Raw genomic sequence first — 27,999 nt, 5'->3', positions numbered from 1 at the left:
TTAGACTCAGGTATTTTTAATAAATGCAAACATTTGGTTTTCTATGAGTTATAACTTAAAAAAGAAACAGCCATCAAGACAAACATGAAAAAGTGTCTAATCAAAATTATAATCTCATAAGCAAGCAGCTTCCGAGGAAGAACTGGCAGGGTGTCTGCAGGGAGCCACGCACATCATAGGGTGCGCTCCTCCAACTCAACCCTGTGTCCATCACTTTGCAGGTCTATAGGCATCTCCAATTGATCAAGTACTCTCCAACAAGCTGGCATCTCCTAAAATTAAAAAACAAGTACTTGCAGGTTTCAGTTCATTCAATACTGAGCTACTGGGAAAACAAGACGTGCATGAATGCCAAAAGACTTAATTTACACGACAGAAGAAAACTGAGAGTAAGTGTTAGAACCCAACTGCAGGAAACAACCAATCTAAGAGCCATCCTCCTCCTCAGCCGAAGTCTCTCGGAGCACCTGGAACAGCTGAAGAGCAGCAGGCAGGACTCAGGGACTCAGCAGGGCAGTCTAGGCCCAGTGGGAACCACAGCCTGGGACTGAGGCTCACTGTCCTATGAATGCTGTGGTTCATATTCAAAGTTCAACCTGTGCTTAACATTTTTAAGTTCAGACATATCAAAACCTAGAAGCACAGAGGGCTTGTGGTTTTTTATTGCTTTCATGCAAATATATCTCCTTTTCCCAAAAAATGCAGGCACGTCGATTTTCCACACCCATAAGAGTGAGGACAGCAATTCTATTTCTTTTCTACTAGGATAAGGTCTCTTATGGAAATAATCTCTAAGAAACTGCTTTTTGTCCTCGTAAGAACGGCCTTCATATTTCTTAGGGTCTAACACCAAGACCTGGAGCATGTCATCACCAGCCGTGGGCCCCTCTGTCCTGCCTTCATTCCTCTGTCTCTTCAAAGGCACGACACTTGTCCCTTTCTCTGGGCTTGGGGCTACATCGGTGTTTAGGACAAGCAATGGCTCCTCCAGCTCCCGCTGGTCTTCTACCCCTACATGGCCATCTGGCAACTTCCTCTTCACAGGAAAAGTAGAATCAGGAATCACTTCCCCATTGACTAACAGCAGCTCACTGCTCTCAATAAAACCCGGCTGGATCTGCAGGCCTGAGCTGCTGTCCTTGGGAGCACTTCTGCAGCGCAGCAAATGGACGGCAATGGCCGCTAGGGTCATGTTTCCAGTGTAGACCCCACAGCAATGGATGCACTTGAAAGCTGGAGACCTGAGCATCGTGTGGACCGTCGGCATCACGTGGTGCCTCTCCTTGAGGTGGAGCTCATAGGCCTCAGCCGTCAGGAAGGTACCAAAGCAGAAGGGACAGGTCAGCTTCTGTCTGCTGGGGGCCCTGGGCAGAGCCTCAGGCTGAGGCCTCACCTTAACATACACAGGCACCAGGGATTTGGAGTGTATCCCGGCAAGGATGGCCAGGTAGACTTCCCGCTCCCCCAGCTTCTCCCGCGGCAGTATGGTGCTGAAGTCGAGATGAGGGAACAGCAGATTGCCGCTGGCATCGAGGTCCAGCTGGAAGCCCCTGTTGCTATAGTCCAGGGGCAGCTTCTTCTTGCCCAGGTGCTTAGTCCTGCTGTGCTCCAGGAGGCCCCGGATGTCGTGGAAGGTGCAGGGGCAGAACAAGCAGCCCAGGCCATGCATGAGCAGGTGGCGCATGAGCTCCTCCTCTGAGATGGCACATTTGCAGGACAGGCACCGCACAGCCCTCTCCCGCATCCACTTCAGGAAGGGTGCACATGCGGCCAGCTTCTCGGGCTCCAGTTTCTCGCCCACCTTGGCCTCACTGTGCTTGTGAGCCACCTCCACATGCACCTGGTAGACGTTGGATGGGAAGAGCTCATTGCACACCCGGCAGAGCTTGGATTCGCTGTGCTTGTGAGCCACCTCCATGTGCACCTGGTACACGTTGGACGGGAAGAGCTCGTTGCACACCCGGCAGGTCTTCCACTGCTTGGCCTGTCTCAGCACCTGGTTGGCATCTGCCGGGGCAGGAGTAGCCTGAACAAACACACTCGGGGCAGCGCTCACCAGCACTTGTGGGGAGGGCAGGCTGGGAAGGGAACTGGCCATGTGCGCACCTGTGCCTGAGGGCAAAAGCTGGACAGGCACCTGCGGTGGAGTAACAGTTGCCATGCTTCCGCCGGGGGGCACAGGCAGGGTGACAGACACTGGAGCCAGGGTGTAGGTGGGGATCCCATTTACCTGCTTCCCAGTGGGGATGAGCTGCCTGAGAATAGAGCCTGATGTGAGGAAGGTGGTGCTCTGCGAAGCCCCTGCCCTGGCTGGGGGGCTCACAGGCAGGACGCCAGTGCTGACTGAGGGACTGAGCTGCAGCACTCCAGGCCTTGCAGGTGGGCCCACGGGAAGGACCCCCGTGGTGACCGGCTGGCTAAGCTGCAGCACACCAGAACTCACACCCTGGTTCACAGGGACGACTCCTGTGGAGACAGGCTGGTTGGCAGAGAGAAGCCCAGACGGGACCACCTGGCCTGCAGGGAGAACCCTCAAGGGCACTGTTGGACCAGGGGGAAGAACCCGAGATGGAGCTGTCTGCCCAACGGGGAGAGCCCCTGACTGGGCCACCTGGCCAGTGGGGAGAACCCCAGAAGTTGCTGTCTGTCCAGGGATTACCCCTGCAGGGGTCATCTGGCCTGCAGGAAGGACCCCCGATGGGGCTGCTCGACCCACAGAAATCACTCCTGGTGAGACAGCCTGCAGAACCCCGGGGGTGACAGAGGGACTGGCAGGCAGGATACCAGGCCCAACAGGTCGGCTTACAGACCCCACAGGCTGGGAAAGGGGCAAGACGCCAGGGCGGACAGCCTGACTCACAGGGAGGACACTCTTTCCAACAGACTTACTTATGGGCCCCACAGGCTGGGTGAGGGGCAACACAGGGGGGTTCACAGGCTGGCTGAGCGGTACCCCGTGAGATAGAAGGACAGGCTGGGGGGTGGAGGGCTGCAGGGAGAGGCCGCTCTGGCACACAGGCAGAGGGCTGGAGACCAGGGTCACGTGGGGCTGGGCAACCGCAGGTGGGGAGTGGGTCAGACTCCCAGCAGAGCCTGGGGCCACAGTCACTGGCTGCACCACAGCCGGGCTTTGGCCATTCTGTGGCAGGGTGAGACGAAAGCAAGATGGCGGTGCTGGGATGCCAGGGGCGCCGCTGCTCGGTGGTATGGCCAAACGGGCGGCTGGCTTTGGGGCAATGTGCATCTGCTTCAAGAGCCCAGTCCTCTTAATGTGCTCTGAAATCACTGACCTCAGCTTGTTCTCCAAGTCCCTGTGCACATCAGACGTCAGGATGTGGTACATCAGGGCGTCCTGGCTGCTGGCATTGGCACTGCACTTCTTACAGTAGTACCGGTCGGATGGCGGGGTCCTGTCCACAGAAGCAGTATCACTTGCTTTCTGTTGGTCCCCCACCTCCTCAGTTCTCAGGCCAAAGTAAGAGTTGATTAAGTAGTGAAAATGAGCCACCAGAACGTGCTTCTTCATGCTGTAGTACAAGGTGTTCGAAAAGTTACATTTTAAACATGTGAAACTAATCACATCACTTCTAGACGACTTAGTCTCGCCTAAGATGTTCACTGTGTAGTTCTGCACTTTGCGAACAGGGGCGTGGAACATCCTGAAGTGCTTGCCCACCACCTTGGGCTGAGAGGCAAAGGTGCAGTTGGGGCACGGGATCACCAGCTCCTGGTCAGCCTCATCTTCGTGGTGACGATGTAAATGGTTTTTGAGTGAAGCAAGCACCTTTGTCGAGTATCTGCAAAGGCTACAACAGTATGGTTTTGTTCGGTATCTCTGTCAAAATAAAAGAACAGTCTTAGGCAGATGAAGAAAGCTGCTGGGGGTCCCACAGTGCACTGTGCCCAGACACCATCACCCACTCCACCCACCCTGAGCAGCAACGCTTGCTCCAGGACCAGGGTAGGGGGATTCTCCACAAGAGAACAGTGACGCTGCACTGCCCCATTAAGGGATAGGCACAACTGCTGTGTCCCAGTGCAACTTTACTTATAGAACCAACTCCAATTTCACATGACTTTCACACATTCCAAATAGTACGCCTTTAAAAAAAAAAAAAAAAAAACACATAAGAGCCTAACAAATATTTTTAGCCTGTCAAACACAGAAACCCAGAATCTGGCCCAAAACCCACAGCTTGCTGACCCGTCTAAACCATGCCCTGAAACCACAAATCCCAGCACTTAATCCTGTATTTTGAATTGAACTGCAATAAAAATTTTCTGTAAGAGGAAGTTGTTTTCTTCCCTACCTCCTCATCTCTTAGTTATGTCATTTTTACTCCCGATTCTAAAACTTGGAATTCACCTACAATTGACCTGGCTTCCAACCCGTGAGACCCATCGTTACTGTCTTTTTAACTTCCCCACTGCTCGAGATGGTAACAGCCAACAGATGTTGCTCAGCACAAGCAAGTGCCTGATAACAGTCTGAGAATGGTAAAGAGCGACCTACTGCCTAATGCACACATCCCTTTTTAAAAATTTAGACACAGGGTCTCACCAAGGTGCTCAGGCTAGCCTCAAACCTTGTACCACTGGGGCTGGTACAAGGCACAACACTGTGTAAGTATTATTCTAGATTTATTAGTAGTTCATTAAAAATGGCCCATCTTCTACTAAATGAAATGCAGTATTGAGAATCTATACATTCAATGAAAAACAACGCTCAACAAGAGAACCAGTGGAAGTGGACAGTACATGCACACCAGCATCTGCTGGAATTGAGCAGAGCCTGGGGAGGAAACTTTCTAGAATGCGATGCCACAGACAAGAACTGCCAAAGAAAAGGGCGGAGAGCTGAGCTTCATGGAGACAGCAAGCTTCTGCTTCTTGGAAGCTGCTGTTCAGAACTGCAAGGGGGCGCCACAGGTAGATGTGGACTTGGGAGCCACCCAACAAAGGACACAGGCCTCAAGGCCAAACCTCCTAAGAAGAGCAGCGACCTGATATTCTAACAATGGCCATGGATCTGAACCCTTTCCAAAGAGGGCTAGTGATGCCAAAAGATGTAAGGCAAGAAGCTCCAGGTCCTCAGCAGTGGGCAAGATGCAGACCCCAAGCAAAGGAGGCACCCAAAGGTGGCATCCACACACCCACTTGAAGACCACAGCAACATGCACTGCTGGTGGGGAGGAATGGCATGGCCACACAGCCTAGCCAGCACACCCCAAGGCACCACCCTGGGAAAGGCAAGCATGTGTCCACGGAAGCCTCCCCACGGGAGGGGGAAACACACACAAGCTGGACACCAGGTCACAAAGGAGGCTGCTGAAAGGGGTGCTGAGCCACCGCTGCACCACACCTAGGGGAGCCTCCTCAAGAGCCCACAATCCTAAGCTGAACCACAGGGCTCTGACCTAAGCCCTCAAGGAACTCACGGCACCACGAGCCACATGGTGCACCTTACAAACCACTCTCCTGCTGTAACACTGTCTGGTCTCTATCCCTAAGTCCTATCCCCTGAGCCTGACTGAAGGAGGCCACCTGCAGATGCAATGGTAGACCAGCAAGCACCACACTGCCACAGGGGCCCCAAGCCATTCCATCCTGAGAGCGGTGTCTGTTAACGCCAAGGCCCTGTTCACTCCACAAACACACATTCCTGGGGCAAAGGAACCCCTAACTTCCACATCTTCGGAGCAGGTACTGCAAAGCTTGTCACCTGCTCTGCAGCAGGAATTCAAAGATGTTTCCTGATGAAAAGCATGAAATTACACACATCGCATGTAACACCATGGGATATTTTTAAGAATTCAGGTGAGAAGAATCAGTGAGGCCTGAGATTCATGAGGTCAAGACCTTCAAAACAAGGTTAGGGAGTAGAGTGTCCTGTCAAGGAAGGACTTGAACGTGGGTAGACAAAAGAAACATCCCTGAAGAAATTTTCATAACACAGTAAATAATGACAGGAATTTTTCCCTCCAAAATCCCCAAGGCCAGCATGACAGGAACTGGACAGGGACCAGCCGAGTGAACCATGACAGGCTCCATTTGACACTAATAGACGTGTCAACAAAGGGTGCACTTTTCACAGAGCCCCTCAGCAAGAGGAATCAGCCACATGCTGCACATTTCAGTGTGAAGGTCTGAGGTCTCCAACCACTAGACTTGTTCCCTGATCCAGTGGTCTACATTTTTACTTTAGTTTCTGGAACCAGGATGTGAGAGCATCCACGGGTTTACTTACCCAAGCCTGTGGAGGGCAGCCCATCACACCTAGACCACAGACCTCAACCTGCAGGCATGCGTAGGGGCTGTCTCTGCACATCTGAACATGCCTACATGTATAGGTCTATGAACGGAAACATTACCATAAGCTAGGCTGATGTATCACTGAGGAAAGAAAGCATTTCTTCATATGTGTGGGTTCAGCGTTCACAAAGGCCTGGGCTGTCACAGCTCCCAGGCCTGCAGCTCTGTGTGTAGTAAGTGCCATCCACATACAGGATTCCCCTTGCTGATCTTTACCTGCTATGTTTTTACTCTTCCTTTCCTATGTGTAGGCATGTTCAGATGTGTAGAGACTTACTTAGCCTGTGCAGCTGCCCACGGTGTTGAGTAATCTGTGTGAGGTCTATGGCCTGGCTGTGCAGTGCGCCACCCCGCACAGCCTTGGTAAGTACACCCTAGAGTGTTCTCACAGTCACCCCTCCCAGTCACCTGAGGACACACTCTCAGAATAGGTCCCCATCATTAAGCCACACACAGTGGTATCTCTGTTAAGGGCCATTCACAGCACAGTTCTATGTGCTACACTCTCCTATGACCCGCTGCACATAGGCTGTCACACCAGCATGGCTGGTGTGTGAGGCTAAGGCCTTAACAACAGTTACACCACTGGCAACAGCCACACTGTGACTCTGCTACAACAGCATGAGCCAGTATGCACACACAGCCCTGAAAAGCCACTAGCTCTGCAAGGCTGCACACCTAATAGCACGTTTAACACAGGACAGTTATCAAGTCAAAGGTCCAGTGGCTTCAGCAGTTCTTCAGGATCACACTGAACCGAATCCCTGCGCCCCCTCCCACTCACCCACCAGGCTCCAGACACCTGAGGAGTTCCTCAGATTAATCCACACTTACCCCTAGTGAAAACTAAATACAAAAATACATACCACTTTCTTTCCAGAAGGTTCCCAGAGAGAAACATCTCCCCATGATGTGTTATAGAAGAACTTCTCTCCTGGATCAAAGCCTTTAAGGTCCTTCAAAAAAATGTAGAAAAAAAGATCATTATACAAAGTCAGAAGATAAAGAAATACTGACTAGGATCCGATGAGGTTACTTGGTGCCTAAAATCTACCTGGGTAAAGAGACACAAAAGTCTCTTTGGGAACCACTGAGGACGATCGCTGAAAAGGATGGAGTGATCAAGCAGAATTACAGAAGAAACAGATGAGGCCTCCTGACAAATAAGCATCTACACCTTGTGCTATGGTCCAGGTATGAGGTGTCCCCAAAGCTCATGTGTGAGGCCGTGCAAGGAAGCTTAGAGGTGAAAGGGTAGGTTAGGAGAACCTCAGCCTAACCAGTACCCTCGTCCACCCCCAGGGGTTAGGCAGGTGGGCCATGGTGGGAGAACCTCAGCCTAACCAGTACCCTCGTCTTCTTTTTGTAGTTGTAGATAGACAGCATGCCTTTATTTTTATTTGTTTATTTCATGTGGTTCTAAGGATCAAACCCAATGCCTAACACATGCTAGGCAAGCCCTCTGTCACTAAGCTATAGCCCCAGCCTGCATTATTTTTTTGATTACTTTGTTAACTTTTTTACATGGCACTAGGATTGAACTCAGTGCCTCCTAATGCTAGGCAAGTGCTCTGCCACTGAGCCTCAATCCCAGCACTCTCGTAGTCAACTTTAAACTGCACACTGCCAGTACTGGCCAGGCTCTCTGTCACAGAGAACAAAAGCAAGCATTTTTTCATCTTACCTTTCAAGCACATTTCAGGATGGACATTTCAACAAGAACTAAGACATACAGTTTTTTTCTCAGATGGAACAAGTTATTTTTCACTCAAAAAGTTACTTGCCCCAGCCAGGCACAGTGGCACCTGCCTGTAATCCCAGTAACTCAAGAGGCTAATGCAAGAGGATCATAAGTTTGAGGCCAGCCTCAGCAACCTAACAAGGCCCTACCCGAATTAGTAAAACTCTGTCTCAAATTTTTTAAAAAATATAAAACGGGCTAGGGATGTGGCTCAGTGGTTGAGCATCCCTGGGCTCAATCTAAAACTAAAAAAAAAAAAAAAAAAAAAAAAAAACAACAACAACAAAAAAAGCTACTTGTTCTAGTGAGAAAGTGCAGATAAGGGTGTGAAGGAGAGAAACCTCACTGCTGGCTGGGAAAACGAGCTAAGAGGCAGCTACCTAAGAAACACTGACAGGGCCTCCAAGGAGCAGGGTGGACCTGGGGCTGGACCTGGAGAGGGAGAAGAGACGGGAATGGCATGTGAACCAGGATGACTATAAAAGGTGGGGAAGGAGGGCATACATACCTGAGACTGACAGGGTACAAACAGGCTTTTGGAGGGCTGGAGTGCAGCCCAGTGGCAGAACACTTGCCTAGTATGTGCAAGGTTCTGGGTTCCATCCCTAGCACAGCAATAAAAAAAAAGAGCTGGGAACCGACAGCATCAATTCAACCCTCACATGTTCACTGCTGGACTCTAAGAGAGACTTCAACCTCAGTTTCACTGTTGACAAAGCTGATTTAGATGATTTCATGGAAATCGGGAAGCAGGGAACGGGAACTCAGCAGCCTAATCTGACCTGAGCAGGACCAACATGCAGGAAGGCAGGGCAGGGCAGCTGGAGCACAGAGAGGGTTTCAAATGGGAGTTTCCAAGAGTGAACACCAGTCACCAAGGGAGGAGGCACATGTGAAGCATTTCACACGCTCTCTAGCAGTTCACAAGGCTCATGACACTTTCTGTTTCACTGAGTTGAAACGAAGAACCTTTTGCCCTGGACACATTCCAGAGCAAGTGAAAACAGTGCTGTACGGAACACCCTGCACACCCACCCATTTCACCTCTGCAGCAACAGTTCATACATGTAAAAATGCAAACTTTCAAGGAGTAGTCCAAGGAGAGCAGAGATTAGGATCTAAGGCACCGAGACAGGTACTTAGAGGAAAGGGTGTCGGGGTGCAACCCTAAGGCATGTTACAGTGGTCGGGGCAATACCCAATGGGAGTAGGGTGCATCTCAGTGGTGGAGTGCTTGCCTAGCGGTGTGAGGCCCTGGACTCCAGCTCCAGCACAGCTAAAAAAACAGACCCATGGCTGTGGAGAACCAGAACACACTCAATCATGGGAAAGCCACAGCAAAGCTCAAAAAACCTGAAAAAAGAAATTCCATGAATATGAAAAGTTACAAATTACTTACTATGAGAAAGTAACAACTCAGAGAAAAGATGAGCCCTTGCTACCTCTCCAGGAGGCTCTCTACATCAGAGACCAGCGATCAGCTTAGGACATGGTCAGCGTGCCAAGCCCCTATGCGTGAGCATGTATGTGGTATTCCCAGTTTCTCTTTCTAGGGAAATGACCACCTCTGCTGTATAGTGGTCAGTCTATAGTGCTGTTTTAATAATCAAAGGTTGCTTTTAAAAAATATTAAAACAAGGAGTTGAACCAGAGAATGATAATTAATACAACTGCTTCAACTGCACTGAGGTACACAAATCAAGTCAACTCAGAAATAATAAGGAAAAGACAAGTCATCACCAGTGTTTAAACCAGAAATAGAAGGCATTCTCTGAATTAAATGAAAAACTGCTACAGCACCAGAAACCAATAGCCAAGCCAGGGATTCAAAGGCACCCAGAGCCATCACGAAATCATCATGGCCGTACACAAAACAGAGTTTCACTGTTTTGGGGTGGTGATTGTGTCCTGGAGGTGGAAGACTTGTGTTTTTGTCAGCTTTATATCGCTGTGACCAAAAGACCTGACAGGAACAATTTTGAGGAGGAAAAGTTTATTTTGGCTCGAGGTTTTAGAGGTTCAGTCCGTGGCTGGCCAACTGCATAGCTCTGGCCTGAGGTGAAACAAAGCATCGTGACAGAAGGGTTGTGAAGGAAAGCAGCTTAGGACATGACCACCAGGAAAGCAGAGAGCGCTCCGCCCACCAGGGGAAAATGCAAACCCCATAGGCACACTCCCAGGGATCTACTCCTCCAGCCACAGCCCACCCACCTACAGTTACCTCCTAGTTAATCCATATCAGAGGATTAATCCACTGATGAGGCCACAACTCCCATGATCTAATCATTTCATGTTTGAGAATTCTAGCTCTGTCTCACATGAGTTTACGGAGGTACTCATATTGAAACCTTAACATTCTGCCCCTTGCCCCGAAAGCTCATGCCCATCTCACAATACATTCAGTCTATTTCCAAGAGTAACCAGTCTCAACAGTTTTAGCATTGCCCAAAGTCCAAGACCAAATTCTCATCTGAAACTCAAGGCAAACTTATGGACATTCTCCCCTAAAGATCAAAAGCAAGTCACGTACATCCAATATAAAATGGCACAGAGTAAACATTTCCATTCCACAAAGGAGAATCAGGGGAATAAAAAGAGATAGGACCAAAGTAAGACTGAAATCCAAACAAGTCCTGCTAGCTCCCTGTCCAGCATCTGGGGCCCAAGGCACTGTGAAGTTCTCTCCAAAGGGCTTGTGTAGCTCCACTCCTAAAGCCTTGCTGGGTACAGCCCACACAGCCTCTCCTGGCTTGTTCCTGTGGCTGTCCCATGGTACTGGCATCTCTTATTCTTGGGAGTCTCCCCTGCAGCTGCAGCTTCCTATTCACTTCATGCATCACTCCTCTCAGGGGCAGCCCACAGGGACTCCAACCCTGCAACACTGTGCTGGCCTCCCAGGCCTTCCTTTGAAATCTCGGCTAATGCCAGTGCTCAACGCCAAGGTTTGTCTCCATCTCCAGTAGTAGCCAAGCCTCCTGGGACCACAGCTACCGCAGCCTCTGCAGGCCTAGGTAGCTGAGGACGGTGAAACAGCTTCCTAGGCCCCTGTTGTACATGCAGGATGCCCCACCATTCTCTTCCCAAAGGAATTTTTACCTTTACACCTTAAAGCCTGAGATGGGTGTGGTCTTGCCAATTCCTGAGATGCCCTCAAGTCATGTTTCCTATTGTCTCTGAGTAAAGTATTTAGCATCCATTTAGTGGTGGTATGTCTTTAAGGACTGGGACTTTCTGAGCTCCAGTTTTACTGCACTTTTCTGGTCAAACTGCAAGTTTTCCAAATCTTTCCACTTTGCTTTCTACTCCTGATTATCCCAGTACACTTGGCGAAAAGTCACCTCCTCAATGCTGTGCTGCCTTGAAATGTCCTCCACCAGATTAGTTCCTACATCACATTTTAAATTCAGCCTCACAAAGAGTCTCAGAACAGAGACAAAATGTAGACAACTTCTTGGCCTCAACATAACACAAATGGCCTCTAGTCCAGTTCCCCAGTAGAGCCCTCCTCCTCTGAAACCACATGCGCCCAGTCCTGGCTGCCCACAATCCCTTCTGGTCTGAGCTCCCACCAGAACCTTTCACTAAGCTCTGCCTATAATTCTAACGCTTTTCCAGCTCACATCTCCAAACTTTTCAAAATACCCACCACCACCCGCAAAGGCTTCTGAACTACATGATCAGGTCAGTCACAGCAAGACCCCATTTCTTGGTGCCAATCTGTTTTAGTTTTGCGACACTGTGACCTAAAGAACTCCCAGGAACAATTTAGAGGAGGAAAAGTTTATTTTCGCTCACTGTTTTAGAGGTTCAGTCCATGGTTGGCCAATTCCAGAGCTCTGGCCTGAGGTGAAATAGAACATCATAGTCAAACAGTGCAGCGAAGGAAAGCAGCTCAGAACACGGCTACCAGAAAACAGAGGGTTCCACCCACCAGAGTCAAAATATCAACCCCTCAAGCTCGCCCCCAATGACCTACTTCCTCCAGCCACACCCTGCCTAACTACTTACCTAGTTAATCCATATCAGAGGGTTAATACACTGGCTAGAAGACCTCTCATCATCTAATCATTTGCCTCTGAAAATTCTTGCCATTTCTCACATAAGCTTTTGCTTGCTTGGCATTCATGAGGCCCTGGTTTCAATCCCCAGCACCCTCCCCCCACCAAAAGAAAAAAAAAAATCACCATTTCAAGAAAGTCAACAGACATGAGCTACTACTATGTAGGGATATCCTGCAATACTGGATGACAAATAATACTAATGTGTGACAAGCCTGAAAAGGGTCTCCTGGAGACTCTGAAGAAACCAGCACTGAAGAGCAACAGGAAGGACAGGGATGGGATGCTGGAGCCCCGGGCACCAACCTGGGTACCACAGAGGTACTGCCTCTGCAGTGGGCAAAGAGCTGGGCTGGACCCGTTCTAACAACAAGCTTAAGAGCAAGCTTCAGAAGGCTCAAACCAATGCCAAGTAGGACAAAGCTCAAATATACCCAAAGGAAATCACAAAATCCTGGAATCACAATATCCAGCATGCAGTCAAAAAGTGCCAGTCAAATAAAGGAGAAAAGTTCAACCCAAACCAGGAACACAAGTGAAGGGTGGAATGCTGGAATGCGGCTCAGTAGCAGAACACTTGCCCTGTACATTCAAGGCCCTGCATTCAATCCTCACTACAGGGGGGGTGCGGGGGGAGGAGAAAAAGTAGAAAGAAAGGAAACAAATACAATAAGGAGAGAAATGAAAGATCAAACTGCACTTGCTCAATGAAAATGTATGATCTATAATGACAGGATGAAGAACAGGCCAGACTCTGCTCAAGAGAAGCCTGGGGTCTGCACACAGCAGAGAGGAGGAACCCAGAGTCTCCCAGAGCGGATTATCTCTACATCTGCAAATGATCCCTGTGACGGGGCTCTCAGAGACAGAAGACACAGCGCCACAAAGCATTCCAAACCCAGTGAAAACCATAAACTCTCAAATGCAAGCTCAGCAGATCCAGCGAGAGAAACACCAAGAAAACCAAACCAAGGCATATCATAATCACAATGCTGCAAGTACACAAGACCAAATATGATGGACACTAATCCTAGATGTCAGCTAGGAGACAGAAAGTCTTTAAAACACTAAATGGGGAAATACTAGAATTCCACACCTAGCAAAAATATCTTCCCACACAGAAATGTTCCCTGATCTCACCAAAAAAAAAAAAAAAAGAATGCTGAGGTTATGTAACTCAATGACAGAGCTCTGGCCTAGCAAGAGCCCTGGATTCTATCCCCAGTACTGCAAAGGAAAAAAAAAGTAAAGACAACTTACAGAATGGGAGAAAATAGCTACAAATCTTTTATCTGACAAGGGTTTAATACTGGGAATATATAAAGAAATTCCTACAACTCAAAAACAAAATGATAAACAACACAATTAAAAAACAAGCAAAGGACTTGAATAGACATTTCTCCAAAATGTACAAATAGCCAATAAGCACATGAAAAGACACTCAACTTCATTTGTCTCCACGGAGACACAAATCAAAACCACTATCAAATACCACTGCATACCTACTGAGATGTTGAAGGAGGGAGGAAGGGAGAGGGAGAAGAAAGAATTGAAGATAAAGAAGCAAAGAGGGGAGGACAGGCAAGAAGGTGGAGAAAGCCGGGAGCGAGGACATAAAACAGCCAGGGCTGGCAACAGCATGGACTACCTGTACACTGCGGGAGGAATGTGAACGGAGCACTCCCACAGAGACAAGTGCAGCATTTCCCAAAAATGCTGACCAGAACTGCTGTGTAGCCTGGCATTACACTCCTACTTATTTATATACCCAAAACCACTGAAAGCAGGACTGAAACTGATACTTAAAGGCCAATATTCACTGCAGCACTACTCACAATAGCTAAAAGGTAGAATTAACTCAAACATCCTTCAACAGATGACATGATAAGCACAATGTAGTACAACAGAATATTACTGAGACATAAAAAGGAACAATATTTTACAGAGAAAATTTGAAAACACAAGTGACATACGCCTGACACAAAAGGACCACTACCATCCAACTCCAGTCTATGAAGCATCTCTAGCAGGCAGAGTCACAGAAATAGAAGGCAGATCAGAAATCACCCAGGACTGGGGATGGGGGGTGGGGGGTGGGGAGTTACTGTTTAATGGTTATGTTTCTATTTTAGGTACTGAAAAATTCTGGAAATAGATAATGAGGAGGGTTACAAAACATTGTAAATATAATTAATGCTGGTAAACTGTACACTTAGGAATGGCTAAAATAAAAGCCAGGTGCAGTGGTACGCACCTGTAAATCCAACTACTTAGGAGGCTGAGCCACTTACTGAGAAGGATGGCTTGAGACCAGAAGTTCAAGACTGACCCTGGCAATATACGAGACCCCATCTCAAAAAAAAAAAAAAAAAAGAAAAGAAAAAGAAATAAAATATATTCTATTTTTAAAAATCTATTTTAAAAATAAATATATCAAAATTTTGGCAAATTTTGGCTCCACAGGCAAGGGGACCAACGTAGACAGGCCTAGGCTTATGGTGGGGATTCTCAGTGGTTACCATCTTGAAATTTTTAAGAATTTAAGCTCTGCATCTGTGGCCCAGAGCCTAAAAAGCATGAAGCAACTACCAGGGGCTTGAGGTCTCAGCATACATGGTCCCCCCTCCAATCTCTCCAGGACCCATTCTGAGGCTGCTTTCTGCCTCCCCTCAAAGTCCCACCTCCTTCAGCCACCACTCCTCTATTCTGTCTTTTACTTGGGACAATAAACAAGTTGTCAGGGGATCCAGATTCCACATTGCCTCACATGGGAGCCTGGCACAGATGTTGTGGGGAGCAGGCACTGGAAAGGAACACAAGCCATGACACCTAGGGTGGGGCATGGTGGCAGCCATCACTGACCTGCATTGGCAGTGCAAGATGTGTTTGCAGGACAACCCAACAGAGGCCTCAGGCCCATCCTAGACCCAGGCACCAAACATATCCTGGAGAGAAGTCACCAGCAGTTATCTGGGAATGTGAGGCGGAACAGCCCTCCAGGTCCAACATGTTCATTGTGCATGTATCCTACACATTATGCAGCCAGCCTTAGTTTAACTGAGCAAGTATAAATTTTCTTAAAACTCCATAAGACCCTATATTGCAGCAGGTTTAGATTTACCTTAAGGCTCACTTCTAAGCCAGGCTGTTGACAGGAACCACAGAGCCTCCTATTTGAGGTCCTAACTCTTGCTAAGAAAGGGGGAGTCACACGCACTGTGGAAATCAGATGTGAAGTCAGAGTGACATCACACCATGTGCCCCAGAAAGCAGAGCAGGCAGTCTAAGGACCATGGACAATACCCCGTTTCCAGCTGCTAACAACCTTCCCATGAGTTCCCCCTGGTGCAAGTCAAGTCAGTGAGCTCTACCCTGCAAAAAGTTTAATAAATACAAGGTCAGAGCAAGTGCAGCGTCTTCTTGTACAGTTCACTCCTGTCTTCGCAAGGAAAAAGAAATAAAATATATTCCATTTTTTAAAATCTATTTTAAAAATAAATATATCATAATGTTAACAATGGATATTTTGAGGTAATGCTTATAAGTGAGTCTTATTTTCATGTTCTGTGTCTAATTATTATAATAAAATTTTATGCTGCTTAAATTTTTAAAAGTTTCATAAGACATAGGCACAACTACAAATTAATAAAAATAAAAATGTTCCCCCAAAAGAATTAGTCCCAGGGCTGAGGATGCAACTCAGTGGTAGAGTACTTGCCTAGCAGCACAAAGCCCTTGGTTCAATCCCCAGCACCACAAAAGAAAGAATTAGTCCTATTCAATTCAATAGTTAATAATTTCACTAACTGAATAGCTGCAAATTGAAATTCCTCAGTTTCCCCTGAAGTGCATCCATGTCTCTGTCAGTGATAGTCTCGAACAAATTTGGGTGCTCAATTTGCTCCTCAGGCTCACCAAGGAAACCTTCACGAGCACACTCAGTGCCACTAAAAGTGCCTCTATCCTAAGGGATAGAGGATGAAACCTGTAGTTGTTACTGACATTTAATCTGTGAAGACAAAATGAAGGCTGATGCCTTAGCTCAGAGGCAGAGCTCTTGAATTCCTGAGCCAGTTCCTGATCAGATCCCCAGCACCACAAAAAGCTGGAGGGGCCAGGCATGGTGGTACAAGCCAGTAATTCCAGCAGCTCGGGAGGTTGAGATAGCAGGATCGCAGGTTCAAAGCCAGCCTCAGCAAAAAGTGAGACCCTGTCTCTAAATAAAATACAAAATTGGGCTGGGGATGTGGCTCAGTGGTGGAGTGCTTCTGACTGCAATCCCCAATCTCAAAAAAAAAGCTGGAGGGTGCAAAGAAAACAATCGCATAATAGAATTCCAGTTTTAAAAGCTGAATTCACATTAAGTGAAGACTAAGGTGACATAACAATGAAATTCAACATCTGACTGGATCTAGTACTTAAGGGAAAAATAACACTGGACGACGATAGATTAGACAAAAATACCCTCTCGGTGCTGCATTCACACAAGCTGATAAGCACCCTGCAGTAATAGAGAAAACTACCCATATTCTCAGATTTATACACAGTGGGCTGGGATGTGGCTCAAAGGTAGGGCACCTGCCTAACATGCACAAGACCCTGGTTTAATCTCGGCACTGCAGAAGAAAATTTACACTATATAGGTAAAAAGAGCCTTGAGGTATACAACTTACTCTGCAATGGCTCAAGAGAAAATATACACACAGAGAGAGCACCTGGCAAGAAGTCACCTCCAAGAGGGAAAACGTGTTCACACGTGAATTTATGCAAAGGTAACAGGAGTGTTCTTTCTGCCATTTTAATTCTTATCTTTTCTGTAACTTTTAATTATTGTTTCCAAACAGAACATTCTTAAAGCTGGATTCGCTCATTGTGGTCTGGTGGGGCTTCTAAATTCACGTTTCTGAATGCCTCCTCTAGTCCTTCCCAGTGGAGAACTCTAACTAGGCTCTACAAAAACAAACTTCACTGCTTTTTGTGCAGTGCTGGTGACTGAACCCAGGGCCTCCTGCATGCTATACAGCACTCTGCTAGTGAGCTACATCCCACCCCACAAAACAAACCTTAAGAAACACTCACTCCCAACTCCTCCACAAAGGCCACAATAGGCTCCCACTGGACACTATGCTTCTGCCTCCTCTGCACAATGACTGTCCCAAGACTGTCTCAGCTTCTGCTGGACTGTCACTGCCTGACAGGAGCAAGCATTCTGGCTTCAGTTCTCCACATCCCTTCCCTGGGATTATGAGGGACACTGAGGCCCAAGGAGTAACTCATTTGTTCCAGGTCACACCATTAGTTAAGAATCAGGATTAAAATAAAAGGCTTTAGCCAGGTTTGATGGCACAGGCCTCCATCTCAGTTAACTGCAAAGACTAAGGCAGGAAGATCACAATTTCAAGGTCAGCCTGGGCAACTTACTTAGCAAGACCCTGTCTCAAAATAAAAGCTAAAAAGGGCTCGGGATGTGGCTCAGTGGTACAACATCTTTGGGTTCAATCCTCAGGACACACACACACAAAAAAAGTTTCTGGTTAATTCCCTAGTGATCAAAAGAAAACATGTAGGGCTGGGGTTGTGGCTCAGTGGTAGAGCGCTTGCCTAGCATGTGTAAGGCACTGGGTTCAATTCTCAGTATCGCATATAAATAAATGAATAAAATAAAGGTCCATAAACAACTAAAAATGTATATAAAAATAATTTAAAAAAAAAAAAAAAACATGCAGTGTTTTGTGAAATGACACTCCCACCCTGCAGGGTGCCTTCTGGAGCACCCTCCCTAAACCAGAACCAGTGCTGGGAGTGCCTAGTGTGCCACCACTTGAAGCCTGCATGGCCTACACACACTGCATCCCTAGGTGTTCATGTCTCGTTCTCTACAAGCATCACCCAGCCCCACTCCTTATCTGCCCTTGGAGGGCTCATATCTACCCTCAACCCACCAAGCAAATAGAGCTTATCAATCCTATCTCCAAATAATCACCTGCTTTCCTTCCTTGGGCATAAAGTATGGCTTAGGCAGAGCTGCAGAAACCTCCAGAAGGCTTCCATCTTAGGACTGTCCTGAACTAAAGGTTCTGCCTGAGCAAGTCCTCTTCCAGCACCCCTCCCATTCTCACATTTTCACATGAGAATCTCATACTCTTTAAAATGTTTCTCACAGGATGCGGTGGCACACAGCTGTAATGCCAACTGCTGGAAGGCTGAGGCAGGAGGGTTCCAAGCTTGAGGCCAGCCTCCACAACTTAGCAGGACTCTGTCTCACAACAAAAAGGGCTGGGGATGTACCTCAGCAGTAGAGTATGCATCCCCAGTACCACACAAAAAATAAATAAATAAATAAATAAATAAATAAAATAAAAATGTTTCTGTATATGGGTTTTAATTTTATTCCTTCATTCCAGAAATATCTGTGAAGCATCCATGTGTCAGACTCCACTCTGATCACAGGCAGAAAAATAGGTAACACCACAGTGAGGTCCTTGCCTCCTCGAGTTCAAGTGGAAGACAGAGTGCCAACAAATAACACCAAGTAGTTGAAGTGCTCTGAAGAAAACAGAGGAGGAGGAGAGAGAAGAGAGCATGGGGAGAAGGCAGTGTGTGAGGACCAGCATCTCTCAGAGAAGAGCATGTCTGAGCAGAGACTTCTCTGCGGCCCTTCAGAAATCAACAGTATGTATCTACTTGAGAGCCAAATTAACTCTTGACTACTGACAGGAACCCTGGTAACTATTGGCTTTTCACTATCAGACTGCCTTTTAATAAGTAAAAATCTGGCTGAAAGTCTCGAATTTCAAGATTAAGAAACTGAGCTCTTTCCAGGCCGTCATGCTCTGAACCAAATTCTTTACGAGTTTTAGAAATTCAAAACAGCCATTGTTCCTATTTCTACAGCAATGAACAACACATGTAAAAAACTATCAATGACTGTAAGGGTAGGTATGTGCCCTTACTTAATATTTTTAAACCATATATGCCCACCATCTAGTTTCAATATTATAAGGAAAAATTCAAAGAAATCAAATTTATCAATAAAGCCTGAATTTTGGAACTTTGTAAGACTGCACATACTATGTTCATGAATCAGGACAAAATAAAAAAGGAAAGAAGCTAGCACACCACATGTGCATTGCATGCCCACTAAAGCTGAGACAGTGTTTGCAACTTCTTTTACTAAAACAATGTGACTCGACACAGGGCCCTCAAGCATCAAAAACAAGTATTTTTTTTATCACTAATAAGTATAAAAATCACCTCCTAAAAGTAGCTCAAAACTTGAACAGCTTAAACTGCTCACTTAGAAAGACACGTCACAGCCACTTGGAGGAGGCACACCCACTCTCCCACCAGCTCCCGACCTCCCTGCCAGCCAACCACATCGTTCAGCCTGCTGCTGACATCCTCTTACCTTCAGCAACTCCCTGCAGCTGTCAAGCCCGACATCCACAAGAATTCCTTTCACCCTTTTCCGCACCTTTCTGATGTTGTCAAGATTTTCCACAGGAATTTGAAACATTTTTGAAATTTTCCTTAAAAGGAAAGAAAACAAAACTGTAAGAAGATAAATACACAAAAATACGGTTTTTAACAGGGTTGGGTTAAGCACTAGGAATAAAGTATAATTTCAACAAACAGAGCTGGGAAAAACTGGAAAGTGACATGCAGAAGGAGGAGGCTCCCTTCCCCATACCACCCGCAGTGCCAAGTGGGTCACACAGCCACAGGGACAAGCGCAGCCACAAACTGCAAGAAAATGGAGGCACTGCAAGGCAAGAAGAGGATGGCTAGTTCCAGGCCAGCCTGAGTACCTCAGCAAGACACTGCCTCAAAGTAAAATTAAAAAGTGGGGGTCAGGGATGTACAAAGGCCCTGAGTTCAATCCCCAGCATCACAAAAAGAAAGATGACAGAGGCATAAATCTTCATGCCTTTGGAGGTGCAATAGATTCTTATGACACAAAATAGTACTAGAAACAAAGGAAAAAAAATAGATTAAACAGATTTTATCAAAATTAAAAACTTTGGGTGTGCGGATGTGGCTCAAGAGGTAGCGTGCTCGCCTGGCATGCGTGCGGCCCGGGTTCCATCCTCAGCACCACATACAGACGAAAGATGTTGTGTCCACCGATAACTAAAAAAAAATAAATATTAAAAAATTCTCTCTCTCTCTCTCTTTAAAAAAAAAAATTAAGAACTTTAATGCTTTCTATGTCACCATCAAAACAGCAAAAATCACACAAAATGGAAAAAAAATTCAAATCTTTTTTCTGATAAGGAACTTATATCCAGAAAAGAACTCTTATAACTCAATAACTGAAAGACCAATAATCCAATTTTCAAATGGGCAAAGGATCTGAACACTTTTCTACAGCAGATAAAAACAGGACATAAAGGGCTGGGGTTATGACTTACTGGTAGAGTGCTTGCCTAGCACATGTGAGGCACTGAGTTCGATCCTCAGTACCACATAAAAATAAATAAAGGTATTGTGTCTATCTACAACTAAAAAATTTATTAAAAAAAATAGGACATAAAAAGATGTTCAGTATCTTTAGTCACTAGAGAATTGAAATCAAAACTACAACAAAATACTTCACATCCACCAAATGCCAACAATTAAAAAAATAAAAACAAACTCAACACAGTGCCCTCAAGCATCAAAACCAAAAATACTGATTAGTATCAGTCTGGCACACAAGCCCAAGTCAGATGTATTGGCAAGGATATGGAGAAACTGGAATTCTTGCTAAGGGTAAGGTAAAAAATGGTAGCCAGTTTGGAAAACAGCCAGGCAGTGCCCCTGAAGATCCACAGTACCGGCGCCAGTTGAACTAAAAAGCCCACCCAGGAGAAAGAAACAGCACATATCCACCCAAAAATCTGGACCAGGATGTTCAGGGCAGGTTGCTCACAGCAGCCCAAAAGCATAACAACTCAGAGGGCCAACAAGTGCCACTGAATAAATAATGGATGAGTCCATATTTAGGGCCATCAGAAGAAACAAGGCACCTGCTACACGTTCCCACATGGACAAATCCTAAAAGCACTCTGAGGAGCAGAGGGTGAGTCCATGTGTGAAGCGTACAGAAGACCTATCTACATACAGAGAGCACAACCATGTTGGCCTGGGGAGGGAGAACTGGGAGGTGATGGCTGAGAAGGGTTTCTTTTTGGAACCACAATGTTCAAAAATCAATGTAGCCGGGGCTGGGGATGTAGCTCAAGCGGTAGCGCGCTCGCGTGGCATGCGTGCAGCCCAGGTTCGATCCTCAACACCACATACAAACAAAGATGTTGTGTCCGCCAAAACACTAAAAAATAAATATTAAAATTTCTCTTTCTCTCTCCTCTATCTCTCTCTCTCTCTCTTAAAAAAAAAAAAAAAAATCAATGTAGCCAACACATGCACAACAGCCACTAACTCTGAATATGCCAACAGCCACTAAGCTGCACATTTTAAATGAGTGAACTACATGGCATATTATCTCATTAAAACTATCATTTAAACATCCAAACAAGCATAAAACCAATATAAACCATGTGGAAACTGACCATAGTAGAAGCTATGATATGATCTGTCTTCAACAGGCAGAAAGATGTGTATATGTAAATATACACATTCCATGCTCTGTCCAGTAGAGATCCCAGTCACACATCCCAGCAGGAGTGGGCACACCCATCTCAACTTCTAAACACCACTTTCATTAAAAAGAACCAGAGTTCCTTGGTAAAATGGCCAATTCCAGGGCTGAGCTACAGTAAAGGCTAAGATGAGCCAAAAACATCTTATGCCAGAAAATAAGGCAATTCTCAGAGAAGGATGATGCAAAAGGAACCCAGCTCTGATGCCCACAGCACTAATGCCATGACAACCTCAGCACCCACCAATTAAGGGAACTAACAAAGAAGCACACAACAGTTCTTCCCATCACATGAGCTTCTTAACACAGGACCTGGAAGCTCCTCCCCTGAGCGCAGCATCTATACCAGCCCTCTTGAATCAATAAAGTATGGAGGCAGCAATGCCAGCAAAGACTCCAGGCTAGATGGTAAAAACACCACACAAGCCAGACAACATGGTGCACACTTATAATCCCAGCTCCCTGGGAGGCTGAGGCAGGAGGATCACAACTGGAGGCCAGTCAGGACAACTAAGAAAACTCATCTCAAGTGTAAAACAAGGACTGAGGACACAGCTCAGTGGTAGAGCTCTCACCTTGCATGTGACACTCTGGATTATATACCCAGAACTGTCTAAAAAAAAGAAAAAAAGTACATTTCTCTCAGGGAGACAACACTTGAAATCCAGACACCAGGCTTGTAAAGATGCAACAGCCCATGGGAGTAAGGGGAGGAGACCTCAGACACCACCACCGGCCCACTGCCAAGTTACTGCTGCCCCCCAGTCTCTCCACACTGAAGAAAGGCAAGTGGTATGAATTCTGACTCACAGAACTGGTGAGCCATTTTAATAGTACTTTTTTTACTCTAGTTTTGAAGAGGTTTGTAAACAGCAATAGTAAGTGGAATAGAGCCCACAAACTAAAGCTCAAGTCCACACTGACATAAATAACTTGAAAGTGTGATGAAGACCAGGATGCAGTCCTCCCCACAAAATACTGATCAGTATCAGTCTGGCACACAAGCCCAGATCAGAGATACTGCACAAGACAATTAGCTACAACACCCAGAATGCCAGGACCACCCAAGACGAACAAGACAACAAGCCACAATACCCAGAACCCCAAGACCACCCAAGGCATGCAAGTCAACCAACCACAATACAACACTAAGACCACTCAAGGTGAAAAAATCAGCCATAATACCCACAATGCCAAAACCACCCAAAATGTAAACAACAGCCACAATACCCAATTAATGCCAAGACCAACTAAGGCATGCCAGTCAACCAGCTATAATACCCAGATTGCCAAGATTACTCAAGGCAAGCAAGTCAACCAGCCACAATACCCACAACACCACGACCACCCAAGGTGTAAAACCACTACAATACCCTGGTCATCAAGACTACCAAAGGTAGGCAAGTCAATCAGCTTCAAAACCCAGACTCCCAGACCACCCAACGCATACAAGTCAATCAGCCACTTTACCCACAACGCCAAGATCACCTGCCAAGATCACCTACGGTACACAAACCAACCAACCACAATACCCTTAATGCCAAGATCACATGAAGCAGCACAGTTCATTGTAGCAGAAAACCAGTGTGCCCATCAAATGGTGAACAAATAAAAAATGGAATACTACTCGGCAATATAAAGTAACAAGGTACTAGCATATGCTACAACATCAATCCAAAATCATCATGCTAAGCAAGAGACAATATGCAAGAGCCCCCGTATCATCTTGATCTATTTATATGAAATGTCCAGAAAAATTTAGAGATGAAGGGCATAACAGTAGTTGGAGGATAGAAATAGGTAAGTAGATGGACAGGGTTGATGGGGAGATGCTAGAAATGTCCTAATATTAGATTGTGGTGGCTACACAATTCTATAAATTTACTAAAAATCCACCAATTACACATTCTAGTAAACATATCATGGAAGGAAAAACTGGAACTATTCCAGATTGAAGGAGACTTACGATAACTAAACACAACAAGCAATTCTAAACTAGATCCTTTCCTACAAATGATGTAATTAGAAAGCTGCAAAATTTTCAAGGCACCTGAGATTAGGCGCCATGTGCTGCTTTCCTGATTTTGATGGTCTTGTCATGGCTATGTAGGAGAATGTTCTTCTTTGTAGCAAAGAGGCAGTATCGGGGGTAATGTGCCACCTCAGCTAGCAACTTACTCGCAAAGGATTCAAGGAGAAAAGTTCTTTGTAATGTTTCCATAAATCCACAACTATTTCAAAAAAATGTGTAAATTCATTCTAAAAGCTAAAAAGAAATTTGCTAGTCAAGTTCAAGTGGCAAACACTTTCGTTACTCAACTTCATTAGTTGAAGAAATGCCATGTTAAATAAAAAAATGTTATTTTTTCTTTTTAGTTGCAGATGGACATATTACCTTTATTTTTTTGTTTTTATGTGGTGCTGAGGATAGAACCCAGTGCCTCACATGTGCTAGGCAAGCACTCTACCACTGAGCTACAATCCCAGCCCCACAAGTGCTAAATTTTTATTGTCAAAATAACATTTAAGATCAATAACAGGCAATAGTGAGAACAAGCTGGAAAAAAAAAAAATCACAATTTCTACACTTTCCATAAATTTAAAGGGCAACTTCTAGGCAAGTAGTCTCCCTCCCACATCCCTCTTGCAGTCCCCCCACTACCAGGCTGTGAGCCCCAATGCTGGATCACCAGCACAACCCCCTCCCCACTCCCTTTCTGCTGCAACTACCCATTTAGTTCTGCCCTCTACTGGACTGAACCCCCTCAGGGCAGGGCACAGCACATACTCATTAAACAAATAAAACCAGGTCGGGAGGACTGCACCATTGAGGTACAGGAGGGAAGGCTGTGGGTAGCTGGGGCCCAACACACTGCAGGCCAAGAGATCACATCAGAAACTGAGATAAAGGAGGGAACACTGAATATAGGTAGTATACTTTGCTTAAGTAAATTCAAATGAGACAAATTAAACTGGGGAGAGGAAGACTGAGGATTATTGTCAGAGGGAGGAACTTTGGGCAGTAACAATGTTTCAGACAAGTAGAGCTTTAATTGAAGAACTGGGGGATATAACTCACAGAAATGAAGATAAATTTTTTAAATGAAATGTATGGAATTGTTTGCCTTCCAAAGGTCACACTCTAGCAGAAGAGCTGTCAGGAACCTCATGATGTATTTCAAAAATCCATGCACAAGATCCCTATCGAGCCAACTAGCTACTGTGGCCAAAGCAAGATGCAACACAAATTTGGCCACTCTATCAGATGTGCCTGGCTCTATCAAACTTGCCTGACCTTCTCCTTCAAGCACCTCTAACCTCTACCCTCTGGGGTTCTTTCTCCAAATCTACAGGGAGGATCCTCATTCACCCATCTCAAACAAGGAAATTACTGGACTGCTGCCAAGACAACCACCTTCATTACAAGGTCTGAAAGCCAAGGCCACCAGGAAGGTACACTCCCAGAAGCAAGTGTCCAGTTCTCACACGAGGGGCTACTGAAATGAGGTGTCAGACCTGGCATGTCTCAAACAGGTTCTGTAGTGATTTGTCATGCTTGGGAACTGTCAGTCTGCTCTTTCTCCTAAATGTAAATGCCCCTAACTCCCTCACCATTGATATTGTGGTACCCCCCAAAAAACAAGCACACAGATCCCTTTTTTATTTTAATGGACAGAAGAAAGTTTTTTTTGTTTTGTTTTTGTTTTTAGCAATTCACTGTCTGCTTTTGGGAAAGAAAAATAACAACAGGTTAATTACAGAAGGTTCTACTTTCAAGAAAGGTTTTTAAGATTCCTTTCATTTACCCATAATTTTTTAAATCTGTTCTAACACAAGATTCCATATAAAATGCCCAATGGACTGATGAGCTAGGAGAGAAATGGGTGGTTTCCACATTGTGGAACCTGCCTGCACTTCACCTCTGCACTACAGCAGCTCCTGCAGCTAGCCAGCTTCCCTGTCAGCCTCCTGCAGGACAACGCCTCCAGCCTCAGCTTGCAATTAGACATGGAATTACCACAAAATTCCAGTGATGTATATAAACATTTTCCTCAAAAGGGTATTCATTTGATGTTTTTGGTATCCTGATCATTTAAGAATAGTTCATTATGGAAAATACAAACTCTATAAAAATGTTGAAACACTTTATAAGATAGAGCTTACTCTTTAAAGGCCTTCGTTTTGGGGAGGGAACACAACATCCCAGCACAAGCTGAGGCTATCTGGACACTTTATCAGCTGTGTGATCTTAGCAAATTACTTAGTCTCTCTGGGCCTCAGTTGCCTCCTTGTAAAACAGAGTGAGTGTGGTCTACTTTGTGGGCAGCTGTTAGGATGACTGAGTAGAACATACTTGGCTATCTCCAAAATACTAATCAAAATGTTCCAACTATTAGGATACAGGGCTTTCTTTTAAACCAACTTTAAAAACACAAATATTTGTGCCATACAGAGAAGCAAGAACCAGAAGGTCTGGGTTCAAACCACAGAAAGATTCTACCATTGATGTTTTCATACTGCAAGCTTGGCTTCAAAATTTCAAAGGTATTCCAAAAATCCCAAGCTCTCTTCAACTAAAAATCTTGCATAACTGTCATCATCCCCCATAACCAAAGATCCAGCCCTCACTTCCTCCCATCTCACAACTAAAGCCTGCACTAAGCTTTGCTCCCAGCTCCGGCCCAACCTTTCTAAATACAGATCTATCACTTCTTGGCTAAAGATTCACTGATTCAGTGTACCACCTTTACCCAAAATATTAAAACACTAATAAATGGTCATTACCAGGTAATATCATTAGGTAAGTCACACATAAATGATTCGACTTCCAACCAATGCCAAACAAGCTTTTCACAACTCCTACTTCTTAACACAGGTCCTCTTTTCTCATCCCCACACCCCACCAGACCCCAAGACCCCATCTGATAAAACGTGGGCACCTCCAACAACCTTCACCACCATCCCATCAGTACCACCAGCAGGTTGCAGGTACCAGCTTCCCCTACTCCTCGAGTCTCCTCAACAACTCCTGAGGCAGTTATCACCATTTTTATTTCCATTTTAGAAGTTTTAATAGCACTCAGAAGAGTCTTCCATTCAAATCAAAGATATATAAAATATGTAATTATGTACTGCTCTGCAACAACGCCATACTTGAATGGCAGTTACAGTTTTCGATGTTCCTAGGCCAAATGCTTGTAGAAATTCTGTAAAGGGGATCTCTTTCAAGGCAATCAACAATGGCAGATACAAAGTTTCATTTTAAAGAGTCGGCCTGTGCTCATCAATCTTCGACACCCAGCCACGGTGAAGGAACGGGGTCGACGCTTGGGGCGTGGCCCGCCGGCCCTACCGCCCCGCGGTCCTCCCGCCGGTCGGCGGCTGCCGCGGGAGGCCGGGCACGGCTGACCCGCCGAGAGGGAGGCGCTTCTGGGCGGTTCCCGGGGTCGCTGCCGAGGGCATCCTGCCCGCGCCGCCCCGGACCCCTCTCCCACTGCCCTCTGGCTCCGTCCACCCGTTCCCTTCGTCTTCGTCCTCCCGTCCCTTCTGACCCACCCTCCCCGTCCCCCGTCGCCCTCCGATCCCCCCCGCCACATCCCTGTCCCCGCCCCTCCCCCTCCCCCGGGGCGGCCCCGCTCCCACGTGACCGGCGGGCGGGGCGGGAGGGCGCGTCGGGGACCGAGAGTCGGGCACAGCGAATGTCCCGAGGTCCTGAGGCGTCGCAGCGGGGCGGACGCGGGGCGGACGACGGTGGGGACGGCCGGGTGGACCGCCAGGTGGACGGCAGGGTGGACGGCAGGGTGGACGGCGGGGCGGCGCGCGGGGAACGGACCGGGGGCTGAGCCGCGCGGACCGGGCCATACCTACCGCCGGGCGCGAGGAGCGCCGCGTCCCGCCGCCGCTCGCAGCGCCGCCGCGTCCTCCGCCCCGCGCGGCGGGACCCCCGCCCGCGCCCACCCCGCGCCCCGTCCCTCCTCCCGCGCGCCAGAAAGGGAAGATGGCGCTCAGCTGCCTCAGGAAGTGACGTCGCCTCATTTGCATGTCGGCGCAGCCAGCCAATGGGCGCAGACTGTGCTTGAGGCCCCTTGGACTCTTCCCACAGGCCCCTTTGGGCCCCTGGGTCTTTTAGCACTCGAGGCTCTGGAGAGGGGTGGGGGCGTACCGGGACCCCCCCAACACAACTTTAAGACCTCCTGGCCCACTGAACGGTCCTGCCAGCCTCCTACCTCCACTGGACAAGCTCTCGT

The 27,999-nt window shown here is 46.7% G+C and overlaps 1 protein-coding gene across 2 annotated transcripts; it reads right to left on the bottom strand.

Moving 5' to 3' along the window:
- Positions 1-27,997, bottom strand: Adnp2 (ADNP homeobox 2). Of its 2 annotated transcripts, none has more exons than XM_058580701.1 (4): positions 27,979-27,997; positions 19,520-19,640; positions 7,179-7,268; positions 1-3,835 (listed from the first exon to the last, which is right to left on the bottom strand). In XM_058580701.1, the coding sequence occupies exons 2-4, from the start codon at positions 19,625-19,627 to the stop codon at positions 563-565; spliced, it is 3,471 nt and encodes a 1,156-aa protein (XP_058436684.1). In that variant the 5' UTR covers positions 19,628-19,640; positions 27,979-27,997; the 3' UTR covers positions 1-562. The 2 variants fall into 2 exon arrangements, with proteins under 2 accessions (XP_058436684.1, XP_046304558.1); XM_046448602.2 differs by lacking the exon at positions 27,979-27,997 and adding an exon at positions 27,620-27,690.
- Positions 27,998-27,999: the final 2 nt, after the last annotated feature.

The sequence above is a fragment of the Marmota monax genome, unplaced genomic scaffold, assembly GCF_021218885.2.
Source record: "Marmota monax isolate L192 unplaced genomic scaffold, Marmota_monax_Labrador192_F-V1.1 WCK01_AAM20220418_F8-fsc00060, whole genome shotgun sequence".
In the NCBI taxonomy this organism is placed as follows: domain Eukaryota; kingdom Metazoa; phylum Chordata; class Mammalia; order Rodentia; family Sciuridae; genus Marmota; species Marmota monax.
The sequence above is the reverse complement of the archived record's forward strand: the minus strand, read 5'-3'. Positions and strand labels throughout refer to the sequence as shown.